This window comes from Chenopodium album, chromosome 16, assembly GCF_948465745.1.
Source record: "Chenopodium album chromosome 16, dcCheAlbu1.1, whole genome shotgun sequence".
In the NCBI taxonomy this organism is placed as follows: domain Eukaryota; kingdom Viridiplantae; phylum Streptophyta; class Magnoliopsida; order Caryophyllales; family Amaranthaceae; genus Chenopodium; species Chenopodium album.
In genome coordinates this window covers 6,160,931-6,181,204 of record NC_137849.1, presented here as the reverse complement: position 1 = coordinate 6,181,204, position 20,274 = coordinate 6,160,931, and the positions used below count along the sequence as shown (strand labels likewise).

At 35.0% G+C, this 20,274-nt stretch overlaps 2 protein-coding genes and 1 pseudogene across 4 annotated transcripts in view; 1 reads left to right on the top strand and 2 right to left on the bottom strand.

Annotated features, from left to right (window-relative positions):
• LOC145586188 (calcium-transporting ATPase 4, plasma membrane-type-like) overlaps positions 1-20,274 on the bottom strand; it is a 197,860-nt gene that overhangs the window by 4,201 nt on the left and 173,385 nt on the right. The window contains exons 1-2 of one of the 2 annotated variants that reach the window (XM_081642957.1): positions 1,040-1,440; positions 72-126 (exon numbers count right to left, since the gene is read on the bottom strand). In XM_081642957.1, the coding sequence (XP_081499083.1) occupies positions 72-126; positions 1,040-1,228 (244 nt within the window). In that variant the 5' untranslated portion in view covers positions 1,229-1,440. Of the gene's footprint in view, positions 1-71; positions 129-1,039; positions 1,441-20,274 lie in introns of those variants that run through there. The other variant, XM_081642958.1, reaches the window with a different exon arrangement.
• LOC145583817 (LRR receptor-like serine/threonine-protein kinase EFR) lies at positions 8,301-11,279 on the top strand (annotated as a pseudogene).
• Positions 11,240-15,702, bottom strand: LOC145586187 (psbP domain-containing protein 5, chloroplastic-like). Of its 2 annotated transcripts, XM_081642956.1 has the most exons (10): positions 15,544-15,702; positions 15,276-15,442; positions 14,888-14,996; positions 13,480-13,529; positions 13,235-13,302; positions 13,057-13,155; positions 11,972-12,031; positions 11,789-11,848; positions 11,631-11,685; positions 11,240-11,458 (listed from the first exon to the last, which is right to left on the bottom strand). In XM_081642956.1, the coding sequence occupies exons 1-10, from the start codon at positions 15,621-15,623 to the stop codon at positions 11,391-11,393; spliced, it is 816 nt and encodes a 271-aa protein (XP_081499082.1). In that variant the 5' UTR covers positions 15,624-15,702; the 3' UTR covers positions 11,240-11,390. The 2 variants fall into 2 exon arrangements, with proteins under 2 accessions (XP_081499082.1, XP_081499081.1); XM_081642955.1 differs by lacking the exon at positions 11,240-11,458 and having other exon boundaries at positions 11,489-11,685.

Below are 20,274 nucleotides of genomic sequence, written 5' to 3'. Positions count from 1 at the left end.
ATAGATAAAAGAAACGAAGTAAATTGTACACTTGAATCTTTACACATAGCACAAGTAGTTAGCTGTTGTACCGTCCATGAAATGTAGAGCAGCTTTCTGTACATACAAAGCAACTCGCATTTTTTCCTGGAAGATTAAAACAGAAATAACTAACAAGTTACTCTATAATGAATAAAAGTTACTAGACATTTTGATAAATTTACTTTGAATGAACAGAAAACATGTACATTGGAAGTCTAAGATATAAATTTTTACATAATTTTCGTACAGGTCTAATTTACTAAAAAAAAACAAAAAAAAGCATTATGCATCATGTACACTTTCATTCTGAGTTGCCTGCGACACATTTAACTATTCCTAGATGCTTCAACTTCCACACCTTAATTGACAAGTCATTCATAAAAATGGAACCATACTTTTCCACTTCTTGACACTATTAGTATCATTTATTCTTCTACCTATAACTTTGTTAGTTGTAATTAATTCATACCCTTTAAATACCTAATTGAAGACTTTTCCACGTTACATTTTGCTATTACTATAAACCACCATTTTAGTAGTCGTGTACTCGTGTTTAGATTACTTTGTAAGTTGTAACAACAATTGTCAATTTGTTGCGTTAAATCTACATTTTCATGCTCGTACTACTAATTAATAAGTAAAGAAAAATAGAAATTTCAAATCAAACAATTACAGGTTGAGATGCACAATTACGAATACGAATTTGAAAATTTTAATTATAAAAATTAAAATTAAAATTAAAAAATAAATTTATAATCATGATTATACCGCACCTCAAATTGTTCGACATTAACCATAAAATTAAAAAGTGGAACGTCGAAAATAATTCAAGCTTTTTGAGTGTCTACACACACCTATAACGAAAATGCGAGAGATTCTTATATACACTCAGGTGCGAGATGTATCCAAGGTTATTTTCATAAGAATAATATCAAAACAAGCGAATAAAAAAATAAAAATTATTCTCTAGGGAAAGTGATGAATACGGTGAAAAAGAATAAGAAGAAGAGATGATAACCTGAAGTTTGAGTCTTTTACGGGCAGCTTCTTGGCGCTTAGCAAGATCGGCCACCATACGAAACCGACGGCGAGGATTTTTAACGAGCCAAACAGCTGATCTCCATCTCCTCAATGCTTCTTCGGAAGGTCTCTTCGGATCAACGTCAAAGTTTTCCCTCAAGTATTTCTCCATCTTATGAAAACTCATTGAATTGTTGTTTATAAATATAACATATAAAGAAACAAAAGCAAAATAGGTTAAGAGATGAAGTGAGATGAGAGGAGTGACAAAACTTATGTTATGTTATCTTTTTTGGACAAAAGAGTAGTATTTGAATGATGACATGGTTTATGATCCGATTCTAAAGGGAGGAATATAACACTATATAAGTAAATAATGTTTATTTAGTTGACCTACTAAAGCATGGAAAATGGAAGTGTTATATATGGGTAGGAGGAAACTGTGGAGTTGTTTCATTGACAAATACATAAAAGTTGTATTTTTGGGATTTTACTATCCACATATGGAGAGAATTATTAATCTAGTCTTCGTTAAGGCGCTGACTTAGTGCAACATATCTGGGAAATTAGAATTAATTAATGCAAATTAAATTTATTTCTAAAATTATGAAATCCAAAAATAAACTGAAGTTAAAACCACAATTAATACGACCTAGGAAAAATAATTATACTTTCTATGATAAATTGGTACGGCGAAAATTCATCTACGACTAAAATTCATCTTTTTATTTATTTTTTTTTCAGGGAAAATTCATCTATTTTAAATGAATGAATTGACAATAAAATTCAAGTTGACCCAAGTGGTTCGGACCCAATAGAATGACTTATAATAATGCTAATATAGCCAAAAATGGATTGACCCAATAGAATGACTTTTTTTTTTTTTTTTTTTTTTTTTAAGTAAAACGTTTGTACTAGCCTCTTAGAAACCTATATCAATACAAAACCTTGATCAATAATATTTTTAATTATAAATTAGTAAAAAAATAATACCAATTGAATATTTACAATCATACAATAATATGATTTCAATAATAACATCAGTCAAAGTAGTTTAGGTAAATAGTGCAAAAAGTCAAATGTTTTACTTACAAAAATAAGAAGTATAAACTTTTTTTTTTTTTTTACAAGGACTCACGAGGTATAACCTTTTTTTATCCTGTGTAAGAATAACACTCTATTGTCAAAAACCAAACTCGAGTAGAAAATAACCTAATTTAGATTCCGACCTAAATAAGCACTATGATTTAGCATGATTTAAACCCGAACTAGAACCGACCTGACTATACCTAATCAAACCCAACACAATCCAGAGATCCTTATCGACTCCACTACAAATGACCTCAAAATCGGACATCAATATAGGCTTTGGAGATGATAATCTCAAGTTTACCTGTAAAACAGGTTACTGGTTTTTTGTTTCATTTTTGGCAAATATATGTTAAAGGTTGTTTTATTCTGGAATAATCAAAAGGTGGTGCTATTATTGGAAGATCGTCTAAAGGTGGTGTTATTTTTAGCAAATTTTCCAATAAGCTTTTGAGTTTTTGGTGTTCCATGGTAGATTGCTTTAATTTCCCTTTAATTATGTTATATCACTATCTTTCACAATATAATGGGCAAGGAAAAAAGAATTTGCCCATAATTTTCATTGACGTAATGAAGCCAAGCTAATAAAAAGATGCCGAGGGACATAATATGGTGGGAAAGGACTAAGAAAGGTGCCCCTCATAAATTACCAACTTAGTTAAGGATTGTATCGAGACGTGAAAACAGATGTTAGGGGATTGTGGTGGAGTGCTATAGAATTTTACAATAGTAATTGGACTACAGAAAGAATCTAATTCAAATCTCTTCCTCATTGAAGTATTAGATGAATTACAAAGGTCTATTTAGGATAAAAACACTATGGGTGTATGTAACTTGCTAATGGTATTGTAAGTGGACGTGAATAGAGTTAAGCTTTAATGGTACGGTTAGCCGTTATAGCGTTACTAAAAAACACGAACCATAACCGTACCGTTAAGGAACGATTAACCATAAGTGTTAACCATTTCTTAACGGTGCGGTTACCGATTAACCGCTAACCATTAATTCAATATAAACATTATAAATTCCAATTAGTTGGATACAAACCAATAAAGATTGTTTAGGATTAACTTATATAACTATATTTTTTTTTTCTCAAAAAAAGTAGATAAAAATATAACTTTTTTCTTAACAGTTAACCATCGATTAACCGTTTACTCAAAATTGTAACCGTAACCGTAACCGTTAACCGCTACATTTAACGATTCAGTTAATTATAACCGTTTATTTTTAACATTACGGTTAATTAACCTATTAAATGTGTCGGTTATACCGGTTGCAGTTATGGTTTTTATTTTTGGCACACCCCTATTAATAGGGGTTAATTTGTTTTTTTATAAGTATTCACACGGTATGGCCGGCCTCACACAAGACGGGCTAAAGTTGGATAAAATTAATAAGTTCAAATACATATACACTCATTAATGAATTGATTTGTTCCAAAAAAAAATAACAAATACACTCATTATGCTCCTGAATAACAGTTAAACTTGACATACATGTCAATAATGCACTATATACATGACTAAATATTAGATAAAATTAAAAAATAAATAAATAAATAAAAGCTAGTATTATAAAATTTTATATTAATAACTATTTAACTATATATTTCATGATAAATTTATCAATATTTACCTATATATTTGTGTTGTACTGTGGGTAGTATGACATTATGTACGAAGTTATAATTTTTGGCACAATGTTTGGCTTAGGAAAATAAATGTACGTGTGGGTAAAATATAAGGTTATTATTGTATGAAAAATTTGTGAATTACTACCTCAAAAAGAGGGTCTTTGTCAATTAATACCTTTAAAAAAAATTAAAATTTACTACCCCTAAAATCAATTAATTGTACCGATTACTACCTTCTCCCCTTTTTCGGTCACTTAAGCTTAATAATGACATCATTTTCCTACCAAATTATAATTAGTGACTTTTAAATCCTAATTAATTAAATAAACCCTAAATCACCATCTATCCACCTCCACACCACGTACTGTTGCTCCACCTCCAACAGCCCCTATACCCCATCCCCACCACCAGAAATTCCCTTCTTCCCTAGCCCACCACCGAAAATCCACCTTTTACCTTTCCCCGACCACGAAACCCATCCCCTCCCCTTCCCCAACTCTCGACTGCCCTCCAACTTCCCGTAACCCCCGAAAATCGTCTTATTCTTATCCACAACTCTCGATTGTCGCTCCCTCCCTTCCCCAAACCTTGAAAATAACCCCCACCCCTTGCTTAGCCCTCGATAACAGCCCATTCCCCTTCCCCAGCCCCTATAATTTAATTGCCCTCCACCATTTCCTTAGCCGCCAAAAACCGCAACTATCCCTAACCCTAAAACCTCATTTTCTTGCATTATTCATGGTGTTTGGCAGTGGGGGGGGGGGGGGATGGGCTCATGGTGTTCACCAGGAGAGGGAGGTGGGTTTGTGGTGAACGATGAGGGAGGGGAGTCGCCTTCGGGAGAGGAGGGGGTTCGGTTTGTGGTGCAATGGGTGCTCGTCAGAGAATAGGGCTAGGGTTTTTTAATTTTTAAATTAGTATTAATTAGAATTAAAATGATTAAATTAGGATTAAGATGACAAATGACGTCATTAATGACTTAATTAGCCTGAAAATCTACTTAAAGTAGGTAGTAATCGGTACAATTTATCACAATTAGGGGCATTAGTTAACAACTTTTTTTAGGGGTAGTAATTCACAAATGCCCCCTTTCTAAGCTAGTAATTAACAAATATTGCTTATTGTATCTATAGATTTAATGAATGCAACGAGTAAAACATTTAAGACAAGAAAATTCCAGTTCTTCTTTTACGAGAGATAGAAAATGAATCACTCTATTTCTCACCGTATAGTTTTGTGGGGCATTATTCATTTATTTTTCAATCACTAACTAGTTTGTGGCGGGCTCAAGCGATGCCCCGAATTTTGTTTAAGAACAAAAATAACAAATTCCCTTAAGTTTGTATAAATTTTTTTGAATGAACGTTAACTAATAAGTAATAAAATGACATTATTGTGTAATAAAAGCAAGAAATACTATAAAGTAAAAGGAAATTTTATTTATAGTGAATCAATGTGAAATAATTGTCCACTTAATGGGACAGTAATGGTAATAAAAGATGGAAATTTCAAGGGGTGTAACTTGTAAGAGTTTAAATATGGTTCAAGTACTTATATAATGCGTTGTCATGTCATTATCTACGTGGCGCCATGTCATAAATCGCATTATGACATAAAAATGACACATGTCGTCACCATGTTATTCCTTTGCTTTTTAATAATATTATAGATTATAGATATAATAACATTAAAAAAAAAAAGGGGAATAAAATAAAATCAATGCAAATGACATATATTACTATTTAAATCATATTTCTTAATTTTCATATTGTCTATTGTTACGACTGAATAATATTTTATAATAATTAATTTCTTAGAGTAAATATATGAGCCCTTGTTAATATTTGAATTTTTTTTCCTATAGGACTACTGTATTAGTATTTTGATTAATAAATACACGGGCACTATCCTAGTTGTATGTATAATACCAATATTTATCCACGGTTCTGATTAAAAAAAAAAAAACAACTCTACGAGGAAATATAAGTGGAAGTATTAATGGAGTGTTGTGTGAGATGGTGAATGTCTCACAACTATTAAAAAAAACAAAAAAAGGTACAATGAAGAGAGAAAAGAGGAGAGATATGAAGAGTGAAAAAGGGTGATATGGGGCCCACTAATACTTTTCAGACATATGTTCATGAGCAAAATGGACAAAAAATTATAGGGAGCACTGCCTCTGAATCTATATTTTGTTCCACTGAAATTTCAATTGAATTTTTTTGATCAAGTACCACTGAGGCTATATTATATACCACTGAGAGTGTTTTTGACCACTGAAGTATCAGTGGTACTATTTGACAACTCAATAAGACAGCTCTAAAATGACGCCTGAAATGTCTACATTGTCCTTGCGAGACATAGTTTTATTGTCTCACAAACCTCCGTTTGGAAGCCCTTGAAATATAAGTTGACTTAGGCCCGTTCACTTCACCTTATTTTTGCTGAACTGAAATTATTTTTACTGAACTACAATTATTTTTGCTGAACTGAAATTAATTTTTTTGAACTAAAATAAATTTTACTAATTTTCTGTTATTTTTCTTGTTTAAAGTTACTTATTTTTACAGAATATTATTTTTTAAAGGTGAAAAAAAACAAGGCCTTACCTGTAGAGGTGTCAATTCGGATAACCGGATGGAGTTTGGGTCGGGTCTATTAGGGTCAGGTCTGTTCGGGTCAGATATGTTCGGGTCAAAATTATTCTTCTAATTCGGGTCAGGTCAAATTCGGGTCGGATCAAATTTAGGTCATGGTCTATCGAGTCTGGGTCAGATATGAGTCAGGTCAACTCCAGTTCAGTTCGGATAAATTCGGATCGGGTTCAAAACGGGTTTAACCGAGTTAATTTCGAGTCGGATGAATTTAGGTCGAGTTGATTTCGGTTCGGTCAAGTTCGGTTTGATTAAGATAAGGTTGATCCGCTGATTCATTATTGGTCAATTTCAATTCAATTCCTTGTTGTGTTTGGCTGGATTTTAATCGAGTTGACCCAATTCATATCCAATAAGGTTATTTTTAAACTAAAGTTATTATTGAGTTTTTACCTTATTATTAGGTCAATATCAAGTCATTCATGTATCATATTTTTTATCGAGTTAAAAGAAGAGGTTTTAATGTTCAAGTATTACAAATTATTTGTAGCAAATTTTAAATAAGACGAATATAAAGCTTAGAAAGTAATTTAATATAATTGGTATATACATGAAGTAAACTTGTACTCCGAATCATTTCTTTGTTGTAAAAAACGTTAACTTTATTAATAATTAGTAAATATAGTAGTATAAGAACTTGAATAAAAAGGTCAATAATTAATTATGGTCGGGTTAAATTCGGATTGGGTAAAAATCAAATCAAGTTAAAATCGGGTCGAGTTGATATCAGTTCGAGTCAAAACAAATCGGATTAGATCGGTTATTTGTCGGGTCAATTTCGGATCGGGTTGAGCTCGGGTTGGATCGGGTCAAATCGGATTCGGGTTGAGTTCAGGTTGGATCAAATCGGTGTCGGGTTAAGTTCAGATCGGGTCAAGTTTGGATTCGGGTTGAGTTCAATTCGGTTACAGATTAGGTTTGGGTCTTGAATTTCTCAAATCAAATCGAATTGATTACCGTTCGAAATAGATAGTTTTATTGAGTCGGTTCGATTTTGACACCTCTGCTTACGGGGACCTATTAATAAATCATGTTCACCGTGTGTCCGTGTTAGACGGTGCATCATTCATTTTCCTACCCTTCTCATAAAAAAAAAAGTTTCTTAAAGCAGATGAAAAAGTTTTATTAAAAAAAGAAAAATCTTCTTTTAATTGGTAAAAGTAAAGTAAATGTATCATAAACCAATACCTACATTACGAGCAATAAAGAGATTAGAGATGCAGTAATTTGGAAAGTTTTCATGTGTCAATTAAACTACTAAAAATGATGAGTGGAAGACTTTGACTAATATTACAAACTTTACTGAAGCAATCAACTTTAAATAAATTGGTGTTTTATGTATTGCGTTGGACACACCATGTGGCCGGAAATAGTTATAGGGGCTATTTATTCAAACCTTACTTGTAGGGGTTATTTATTTAAGGGTTATTCAGTAGGTCAAAGGTTACATATTCTGAGGTTATTCAGCGAGTTAGCGCATTTTCACCGGGGTTACTTATGTCGAGTTTACTTATTTAGGGGTTATATAGTCGGTCATGGGTTACTTATTCTAAATTACTCAATCGGTTAGCGCGTTTTCAGTAAGTGAGTTACCCTAACCGACCTAGTAACCCATGAATAAGTAACCTTTGAGAACAACAGTGTTAAGCAACCCCTATAAGTAACCCCGGTCTCACGATATGATTATCCACATAAAAATTTGTGTAAATAGTGTAGGAAAATATAAGTTGGAATGAAAACTTGATATCACAAATATTACAAACTTTACTGAAGCAATCAACCTTAAATAATGATGAGTGGAAGACTTTGACAAATATTACAAACTTTACTGAAGCAATCAACCTTAAATAATGTAGGAAAATACAAGTTACACAGTATATATAAAGTTGGAATGAAAACTTGATATCACAAATATTACAACAGAAAACGTAAAAATTGAAGCCATACCACCCACTTTCTTTTATACAACTAGCAACCCTGTCTCTGTTTCTTGCTGTATTTGCAATGCAACATCTTATATTAGCTAATGCTAGTGCTGATGCGGTCAGTAACAAAACCGATTATATGGCATTGTTGGCCATCAAGAGCAAACTTATCGATCGTAGTCATGATGGTGCTTTAAGCTCATGGAATCACTCTTCTCACCATTGTTTTTGGGAGGGTGTCATTTGTGGGCACAAACATAACAGGGTCATTAAGCTAGACCTCAAGGCGAGGGGTATATCAGGAACGATATCTCCCTTCATTGGGAACCTCAGCTTCCTGAGAATGATTTCTCTCAACAATAATGCCAGGTTAGGCGGCCTAATCCCTCCTGAGATCGGGCGTTTGTTCAGACTTCAGATACTAAATCTTTCTGTAGGCTACAACAAGTTACAAGGGAGACTTCCAATGGGATTAAAAGCTTTGTCTCACCTAAAAAAACTTTCAGTCCACTATAACAATTTTAATGGACCTATATTCGAGATCATAGACAGCTTGTTGTCCTTGGAAATTTTGTCTGGAACCTCCAATTCTTTTACAGGAACTATTCCTGAGAAAGTTCATAGGATGACAAATCTTACTTCAGTTTGTCATTAAATAAATTATCAGGTGCGATTCCCCAATCCATTGCTAACCTCTCATCATCCCTTACACAGTTGGATTTGTCTCGTAACCAACTACAAGGTAAACTTCCGAAGGGATTAGGATGGATGACTAGTCTGCAAAAGCTCGATGTTGGCTCCAATAATTTCAATGGTATGATTCCTACTTCAATCTTCAACCTCTCTTACCTTGTATACTTGGACTTGTCTTGCAACCATTTACAAGGAAGTATTCCATCAGATATCGCCTTCACACTTCCTCGTTTACAATCTCTAAACCTTTATCATAATAATTTGACAGGGTCAATACCAAACTCTTTACCAAATCTCACATATAATCTTCTTGACATTCAGTTAGACGATAACAACTTCACAGGAAACATGCCACTTCATTTAGGGCGCCTTTCTAACCTTAGAACCTTAAACATTGGCAATAATAATTTTGTAGGTGACATCAACTTTATTAGTACACTTGTTAATTGTACCAAATTAAATATCCTAGACATACTAATAAATAGCTTCACAGGAACAATACCGAAAGCTGTAGCCAATCTTTCAAACAATTTGATTGTTCTTGGGCTTGGGACAAACCCTATAACCAGAGAAATTCCTATAGGTATTGGTAATCTCGTAAACCTTTGGTACATTGTGACGCCATCGAGCAACCTCAAAGGCTCCATCCCTCATGATTTTGGTAATCTTCATAAGCTAGAGAGTCTAAACTTACACTCCAACAAACTAACTGGTGAAATTCCCAATTCCTTTGGAAATTTATCACATTTAACCAAACTTTCTCTATATGAAAACAACTTGCAAGGAAAAATACCTCCCACACTTGGTAATTGCTCATACTTGTTATATTTGGATTTATCCTCTAATAAATTCAATGGATCCTTGTCCAAAGAGCTCTTTACAAATACTAATTTTATTATGTTATGGTTGAGTCAAAATCACTTGGAAGGGTCTTTACCTATAGAGATTGCAACCAAAAAAATTTGGAAGTTTTCGGTGTGTCCAATAATTATTTTTCTGTTGAAATTCCGAATTTCTTTAACAGCTTACCCAATCTTCAACAAGTGTATATGGATCATAATTTCTTCCAAGGTTTGATTCCTCCATTTTCCTATTTGAAAGGTCTTTTGAATGTTGATCTTTCCCATAACAACCTTTCAGGCCCTATTCCAGAATATCTCTCTTCATTTCCCATGATATACAGCCTAAACTTCTTATAATTATTTTAAGGGAAGCGTTCCAACTAAAGGAATTATTGAAAATGTAAGTGCTATCTCTCTTGTTGGAAACAGTGGACTTTGTGGAGGAATTCATGAGCTTCATCTACCAAGATGTGAGGAGAAAGATAAGAAGAAAAGAAGAATGTCTCGTGTTCTCAAGTCGACAATAATTCCAATAGGTTGTGCACTTGTTGGGGTAATAGCCATGGCAACATGCATATGGTTATACTTGATAAGTCATAACAGGAAAAGAAAATCAAATTCAGCAAATGCTCTAGAGAAGGAATCATTCTTGAAAGTATCTTATGACATGCTACTCAAAGCAACCGACGGATTTTCTCCGGGAAGTCTGATTGGTTCTGGTACTATTGGGTCTGTGTTTAAAGGAATCCTCGATGGAAAAACAGCTGCTGTAAAAGTACTCAATTTGCAACGATGAGGTGGGTCAAAGAGTTTCATGGCAGAGTGTGAAGCATTAAGGAATATTTGACATCATAATTTGATGAGAATAATGACTGCTTGCTCAAGTACAGATTTCAAGAGAGATGATTTCAAAGCTCTTATCTATGACTTCATGCCCAATGGAAGTCTTGATAGATGGTTACATGAAGATGGAAATATGAGCCTTCTCCAAAGGGTAAATATAGCAATTGATGTGGCTCATGCACTTAACTATCTCCACCATGAATGTGGAAACTCGATTGTACATTGCGACCTTAAACCAAGCAATATATTACTTGATCATGATATGGTCGCACATGTATCTGATTTTGGATTAGCGAAGATTGTTGCTCAACCCTTGCATCCAAATCAAAGCAGTTCGATTGGAGTTAGAGGAACTGTTGGGTATGCTGCTCCAGATAAAATTTATCGTAATTTATATCTTTTCTTACAATATACTTGTACAGTCTCGACTTTGATACCTGATTTGTCTTCAGAGTATAGCTTGGGAGGTGAAGTATCCGCTAAAGCTGATATCTACAGTTACGAAATCTTGTTGTTTAGGGTAAAAATACCCCAAGTACGTGGCCCAATCTCATAGTGACACGTGGCCAATAAGAAGGCGACACGTGGCATTATGAGAGGGTGACACGTGTCAGCTACCTTTAAATACACAATACAACATCAGAAAGAGAAAAAGGCCTTGATTACATCAGGCCCAAATCCCGAGAAACACCTTGAATGTCGTAAAACCGCGCCCCCCATGACACGTGGCGACCCCTGATTGCGCAGCCAATAATAAAAAAATAAAAAAAAAATAAAAAAAAAAAAAAAACCCTGTGTAATTATCCGAAGAGGGAAAGGTCTCTTGGAGACAGCAACGCTTGCAGAGACCGTGTGTTCAATTTCTCAAGGTGTGTCATATAGATAAAAGAATATGCCAGAAACATACCATCACGCTCAGCTGTAGAAGCAACATATTGTCTATAATTGTTTGACTCCTGTGCCTACAGATTATGGAAGTAGGATTAAAATTTGCAAATAAAATGTAAAAGATCTCCAGGGAATCCAATTTGATATTAGAAAAAAAAAATAAAAGATAAAACATACAGATTTGGTTGGTGATTTGCGGACTAAGTATTCATAAAACCAGTATCTTTCGCCATCAACCTGAGAAGAAAAAGTACAACATAAACATCACTTCGGAATGAAAAGGCAATTGTTATTTAAGTAATCGCTGTAGATGTTAATAGTCAGCTAAAACACCAAACAAGCAAAATTCTGAGGGCTTACTTCATTTGATTGTGCATCAAGTATGGAGCTCTCAGCCAATTTTTGAGTTGATGTAACTCGCTGCAGAAAACCAATACCATATTAATTAAACCTGAAATGAATATGAAATTACTGATGGGTGCATCATTTTAACATCCGAGTCGTATTACAAGCAGCAAACTGACCTTCAATATATGAAATTTGAGAAGTACTATGGTGTACTTTTTAAAAATAAACTTATTTTTATTCTATACTCCATAGTTCCATAACTCAGCAAGTTTAGAGCTAGGACTATGTGAAGGCATTTTAATAGATTTCTAGTACATAGAAAAATGATAGCTATTAAGAATCTAAAATGCTTGCGGTTCCCTCAAATGAAAAGCTTTTCCATATTTCAGCATGCAGTATATCTCTTTAATCTACTTAGTTGATTTTTTTTTTTGACAAGCAATATTTGAATTCTTATTAATACCAATTATAACAGTGATCATGGCTTTGACAGAGTTGGTAGACTTGGTAGTGACAATCATGATGAATGCATTAGCTACACACCAATCTTTGAATCATAACAAGATTGCCACATTAATAAGTACGAAATTTTATAAACTCATCTACGAATCATAACAAGATTGCCACAATAATAAGTACGGAGTTTTATAAACTCCAAGCGAAGACTAGGAGGAATTCCCAAAACCTAAATTATGTTTGGATAGAGAGAAATGGAGGAAAAGGAAGAGAAAAGGAGGGATGCATCATCCTTTGTTTGGAAATCTAATGCAAGGAAGAAAGGAGAGGGAATTGGAAAGATCCAATTTCCTTCCCCTTTTAAAGAATAAAAGCCCTCCATTGTTGGAGAAATTTGGAAGGAAAAAGGAAGTTCGCCTTTTCTCTCCCCTCCCCTCCCTTTTCCTTCCCTCATTTTCCTTCTCCTTCCTTTTCCCTTCACTATTGTTATCCAAACATAGTGTTAGTATGTAGTATAACTCCTCAAGAACAAACTATTAGGGATGGCATTCATGGCAGCAAAGCAAAAATGTAAGACAGCACTGAACCAATCAATTTTCATTCTTTTTCAGGTGAAAAACAGCAGAGAAAATGGCTGTTACCAAAGCAGATTTGTCAGACAGTACTGAATCGGCAACGTCTTTCGGATCCCATGTACTCTTATCCTTGGATTTCAAGAACTCTGGATTGGGGGGGCCTATCTGAATCAATATACCAAGTCAGCTAATGTAACAAGATAACCCTGAAACAATTTAGCAGATACATGTTTAGGGTAATCACCGTAACAGATATGATGACATTGTCGATAAAGTCAACACGCTCGGATACTATACGCAGCCGCGCATTAGCTGCATCAATTCATATCAATGTCTGATCAGCTCAACTAAGATGAGGTACTATGGTTGAAAAAATAGATATTCATGACTACATGTTTACATTAATCATATTCAGGAATGAGTAAATGAACCCAATCTTCTATGCACGTGCACGGGGGTGGGGGGGAAGCAAGGCGAAGTTTAACTTACGGGCCAGAGGAGCAGCTGATGAATATCTTTCTGGCTTTCTGGATTCCACCCTTAAAATAGATGAAAAGAGTCAGGTCCCTACATTTCAGGACAAAAAGAAGTGATCCGCAATAGAAGTAGTGCATTAAATTTTTGAAAGCAAACTACAAGAATGAAATGTCATAGAAAGCACAAGATACAACTTCTCACTTTCGAATATGCAAACATATAAATTTGATACATAAAAAATCAGGAAAAACTACCTTCTATTGCTGTACTCTTTTCATTACTAACAGAACAATTCTTTAGTAAAACATGTAGCTTGTACTATTGGCATTTAGACTTATTTTACATAATTACATGATTGCAGCTAGAGAGGGGGAGGGGGGATGCTCAGAAAAATCAAAGTGAATGGTGGTTACAGTTGTTTTAGTGCCACTAAAAAATAAGCAAGAACAAGCAGTTTCAAGTGGAAAAAAGAATTAACTAATTGTGATCAATGAACATAAGGACAAATATAATCCTTTTGACATAAGAAAATTTGCCACAATTTGGTTAACATAAGCTTTCAAACTGCATTTGATGATACGCACAGATAGCATAGCTTGATATCCCTTCTAGAAGTAAAAGATAACAACACATGGTAAGCTGTCAATACCATCAATGTAAGACTTAAAGTGACTTGTTTGGGTGTGATACTAATTCAAGATAGGAGACATAAGCAGGATAAACAGCAGACCAAAAAAAATAAGGGTGGAAGTAATTGAAAGAGGATGACAACCACCCAGATTACAAGGGATACGTCTAACAAAAGTCCCATAAACCTGAAGAAAACTCCAAACTGACTTAAAACTAGGTTGCCAACTTGCCCCAACTATTACAAAATTCAAGATTGTGAAGCAAGTGCAAGAACCTTAAGAAAATAATTTCCATGCATATGAACAAGATAGTAGGAGAAAGCTCCCCGAGAAACCAACAGTTGGTTTTGTCACTCCAGCTGTCCCAATATAATATGTTTCATTAAGATATTCAACCACTAACTTCTCAAAAATTATGAAGTATGAAGTGAGTTACACTTTACTAGATTTATCTCAGTAAAATACATTTATAAGAGAATATTTTTTTAGTCATCGGTAGTAATCAACAACTTTTAGGTTTTAGTGATAGTACTTGACTATTATGAAACTATAAACTGTACTGCTTTGATCAATAATTGCAATTAAAGGGCCATGCTATAATTGAACACTTAGATGAGTGGATTATGATTAAACGAAAACACAAGGATAAACTTCATAATTATAGTCCAAACTCCACAGTCCCATGTATAACAAAGTCTTGTCCTCCAATCCCAAGCAACACAACACTAAAGTTCAAGTTACACAATTGTAATCATAGGTTTAACAATAGTATTATAAAATAGAAAATATACCATTTAAAGGCAAGCTTTCTGGAGGGAAGTTTCATTGGATATGAGTAAGAATAGGCATTTAAATCATCAACAAATTCAAGCATTTTCACCTCCTCTTCAGCATCAATTCCTGCAGCATTAGCTACTTAATTAGGGAAATGAATCCAAAAAATTGGTTTTGATACATGTATTGCCACTCCATTAGACGGGGAAATTACAACAAAATCACATGTCGATTGGTGTTATTATTGTGTGTGTGTGTGATAGCTATTATTATTTTAATTGTCTACTCCATAGTAGTCAAATATTAGGATTCTACATATCATTGTCCAATACAATATAAATAAACCCACATCAATAATTATCAAAATTAGCATATAAACACAAATATAGAGTAAAATGAGCTCACCATTAGTAGGAAAAATCAAGGCCATAGAAGAAGTTAAGCCAAAGAGCAACAAATCCCTCTTGCAAAACCCAAATTCTGAAGCGGGTATTGATGAATTGCAAGAACAAGCAATTATTTTACCTTTTGATTTGCATTTTTTCAGGAAAACAGAGGAATTTATCTGATTTCTGAACCCCAAATAACAAAATTGATTACATAAAAAACAATATCCAAAATGAAATTAAAACAAAGTATAATTGCTATAAGACAGAGAGAGGAAAAGGAGTACCTGAAGAGTAAAAGATGAGAGGGTAATTGAGAGGGAGAATTAAAGATTGTTGGAGTGGAATAATGAAAGACATTCGCCATTGTTGAAGCTTCTTTCTCTCTCCTCTCCCGCGCTAAGGGAGGATAAACCGATAGAGTTTGTTAATGAAATCAAATTATCTGAGTACTATTTTGTTTTTGTTTTACAACAAAGGATTTCAAAGAGATCAAAAGAAAGCTTTTAGATACTCCGATAATTGTTGTGTTGTATTTCCTTCAGATTATGCGGGGATTTATAGTACCCTTGCATGAACAGTGTTTACTCGATATGTTAAACACGCAGTGAAATGTCTAATCGAGCATGAGGTTCTGAGCGGCGATATTTACTTTTGCATGGGAAGCTAAACGGTGATGTTTGGCGGTATTCTTAATCCGTTCATATTACGCAATACAGTGCGTATTACAACACTCCCCCTTGAACGAATTTCTATAGGGTGACTCCTAATTTACATGTATGTAAAAATAAATATTACCGTTATTGTACCTATATGTTTATCTGCCTCATTAAAACCTTGCCAAGAAAAAAACCCTGTGGGATAAAACACTTGGACGAAGGAAAAAGAGTACAGCACATATAGGGCTCCCCCTAAGTTAGCACAAATCACAAAGACGACGCATGCCGGTCATATGCACGAGTTCTTGAAATTTGTTTGGTGGTAATGCCTTCGTGAATAGATCGGCTAAGTTGTTGCATGACTGGATCTGCTTGACATCGATCTTGCCTTCTTTTTCTAAGTCATGAGTAGAAAAGAACTTGGGGTCGATGTGTTTTGTTCTATCACCTTTGATGTAGCCTCCTTTAATTTGTGAGATGCAAGCAGTGTTGTCTTCAAATATTGTAGTTGGGTCTTCTTCGACTGTTTTGATGCCGCTTTCTTTTAGTATATGTTGGGTCACAGATCGCAACCATATACATTCCCTACCGGCTTCATAAAGGGCAATCAATTTAGCTTGGTTTGATGAAGTTGCTGTTAGTGTCTGCTTGGTTGACTTCCAAGAGATTGCTGTATTGCCATAACTGAAAAGATAACCAGTTTGTGATTTTGATTTTGCTGGATTTGATAGGTAACCTGCATCAGCATATCCCACGAGAGTAGGATTTCCATTTCTTGGATAGAAGAGCCCTAAATCAATTGTTCCACGTATATAGCGAAGTAGGTGCTTTACTCCATTCCAGTGTCTGCTTGTAGGTTCAGAGCTATACCTTGCTAATAAGTTTACCGAAAAAGCAATGTCTGGCCTAGTGTTGATGGCCAGGTACATCAAAGCTCCTATTGCACTTAGGTATGGTACCTCTGGACCAAGTACAACTTCTCCTTCTTGTCGGGGTCTAAATGGATCTTCTTTGATGTTTAGAGCACGAACAATCATTGGTGAATTCAATGGGTGTGCTTTGTCCATATAAAACCTTTTTAATACTTTCTCGGCATAATTGGATTGATGAATTAAGATACCATCTCTTAGATGTTCAATTTGTAATCCGAGACAAAATTTTGTTCTTCCAAGGTCTTTCATTTCAAATTCTTTCATCATACATTTAGCGGTTTCTTCGATTTCCTTATGTGTTCCGATGATATTTAAATCATCAACATACACCGCTATTATGACAAAACCTTTTTCGGACCTTTTGATGAATACACATGGACAAATTTGGTCGTTCTTATAACCTCCTTTGAGTAGGTACTCACTTAAACGGTTAAACCACATCCTCCCAGATTGCTTTAAACCGTAGAGTGATTTTTTCAATTTGATGGAATGTAGCTTTCGAGGTTGTGACCTCAAAGGTTCAGGTAGTTCAAGTCCTTCGGGGACTTTCATATAGATGTTGGTATCAAGTGACCCATAAAGGTATGCAGTCACAACATCCATCAAACGCATTTGTAGTCCTTTGCATGCTGATACACTTATGAGGAACCTTAGTGTCGTGGCATCTACCACAGGTGAATATGTTTCCTCATAGTCGATTCCCGGCCTTTGAGAGAAACCTTGGGCTACAAGTCTAGCCTTGTATCTTACAATTTCGTCCTTTTCATTTCTTTTTCGTATGAACACCCATCTATATCCGACGGGTTTCACTCCTTTTGGAGTCAGGACTGCAGGACTGAAAACTTCGCGTTTTGCGAGAGATTTTAATTCAACCTGAATGGCTTCTTTCCATTTTGGCCAATCACTCCTTCGTCGACATTCATCTACAGATGATGGCTCAGTGTCCTCAACATCAGTGATGATTTCTGTGGCAATTGAGTATGCGAATACATCATTGACATATGTTTTTAATCTATCCCACTGTTTTCTAGTGTGGACGTAATTTATCGAAATTTCATGATTGTCGACGATTTCATTTTCACGCTCCCCCTCAGATGTACCATCTGACTCTTTAGATTCATCTTGGGGGTTGATTGTTTTTTCATCATTTTGGATTTGATCCACTTTATTTGAGGGGTTTCACTCCTTTTATTCCTCATTTTCACTCTTTTGGATTTTCTCGGTTTTAGGTCTTTAGCTCCGAGGGGTCTGCCACGTCTTTTGCGTGCTGCAATTTTATCTGAAAGTGGATTATCCATTTTCTTTGCTGGGATTTCAATCCTAGCAGGGGCATTTACTGAAGGTATATGTGACTTTGTCACTCCTTTTGTATCAGTGAATGCGTCTGGCAATTGATTTGCGACGTTTTGCAAATGTATTATTTTCTGCACTTCTTGTTCGCACGCATTTGTCCTTGGATCAAGGTATGATAGATTTTGGGCATTCCATGATATTTCTTTCCAGCATGGGCCCTCTTTATCTCCCCCTAAGGTTGGGAAGAATGTCTCATTAAAGTGACAATCTGCGAACCGAGCTGTGAAAAGATCACCAGTCAATGGTTCGAGATATCTTGTGATGGAAGGTGATTCATAGCCAACATAGATTCCCAACCTTCTCTGTGGGCCCATTTTAGTACGTTGGGGCGGTGCTATGGGAACATAGACTGCACATCCGAATGTTTTTAGATGTGCCAAGCTAGGTTCCTTTCCAACTACTAGTTGTATTGGAGATAACTTATGTGTCGCGCTCGGTCTTAGTCGTAGCAGAGCAGCGGCATGTATTATTGCATGTCCCCATGCAGAAGATGGGAGTCTTGATTTCATGAGTAATGGCCTAGCGACTAATTGTAGTCGCTTTATTAATGATTCGGCAAGGCCATTTTGTGTATGAACATGGGCTACTGGGTGTTCCACGTCTATCCCAATTGACATACAATAGTCATTAAATGTTCGGGATGTAAATTCTCCAGCATTATCTAGCCTAATCCTTTTGATCGGATAATCCGGGAATTGAGCCCTTAAACGTGTGATTTGCGCAAGAAGTTTTGCAAATGCAACATTCCTGGTGGAGAGAAGACTAACATGTGACCAACGTGTTGAGGCATCAATTAACACGAGGAAATATCTAAATGGTCCACATGTTGGGTGTATTGGCCCGCAAATGTCTCCTTGTATTCTTTCTAGGAATGCAAGATTTTCACCTTCAAGTTTACCTTTTGAAGGTCTAATGATCAGTTTTCTAAGTGAACAAGCTTTACAATTAACTTCATTTGATTGTGGGATCCGTATATTATTTAACGGATGTTCATTTGAACTTTTAATGATTTTTATCATCATGCTTGTTCCAGGATGACCTAAGCAGTCATGCCATATATTAAACATTTCCTGGTTGTCTACCTTGTGGTTAGACACCAAATATGTTTCAATTGGGCTGATATAAGTAAAGTACAATCCTGAGGAGTATGCTTCTAATTTTTCAAGAGTCTCGTTATTGCCAGATTTTCTTTTAACGAGGTACATATACTCCTTTTTATTTTCATTAACGGTTTCCATGTGATAACCATTCAGACGTAAATCTTTGAAGCTTAATAGATTACGTCGTGTTTTGCTAGAATATAATGCGTTTTTTATTGTTACTTTTGTACCTTTTGGTAATATTACGCAAGCTTTTCCTGAGCCCTCAACCATATTGACAGTGCCGGCAATTGTGTTGAGATTGGTATTTATTGGCTTGATATGAGTAAAGTATGACTTGTTGCTCAAAATGCTGTGTGTGGTTGCGCTATCAATCAGGCATTTTTCATCATTTGTGTTGTTATTTTCCATTGTCTTCACATGAATAAAGAAAGGATTAGTAAAACTAGCATCTATAAAACACGTATGAGAGAAAAAAAAACACATCTTTATTATAGCATATTTTACAATATTAAAACACACTTGATACTAGGAAAACATGCTTAAAGAAAACTTAGGATTCTGGATGAAAAGGAATAACAAATACAACGGACAAACAACTCGAAAATATATGACAATGTCGATGAAGCAAACACCACAGGACAAGCACATGATCGATGTAGTCTAGACATTTTCTATGTCATCAACAAGATAATCGGCTACATCGAGTTCTGGGTTAGGGGAACTGTAGACACCCATTTGTGTCTCCCCAAAACCAAACCCAGTGATGAATGCCTTGCACGTTGTGTTATTATCGAATTAGGTGAAAGTGGTTCGAAAGTCAAGTGTTGCGGTTTAGTTTTAATTAAAATCCTTCTTTCTGTTTTCGAAAACTCACTTTATTTTATGAAAACGTCCATTTCAGTTTATTTTGGTCCATGATAAGGGTCCAATAATGGTGTAGATGGATGGGGCTCGAAAAGACCTTTTCAACG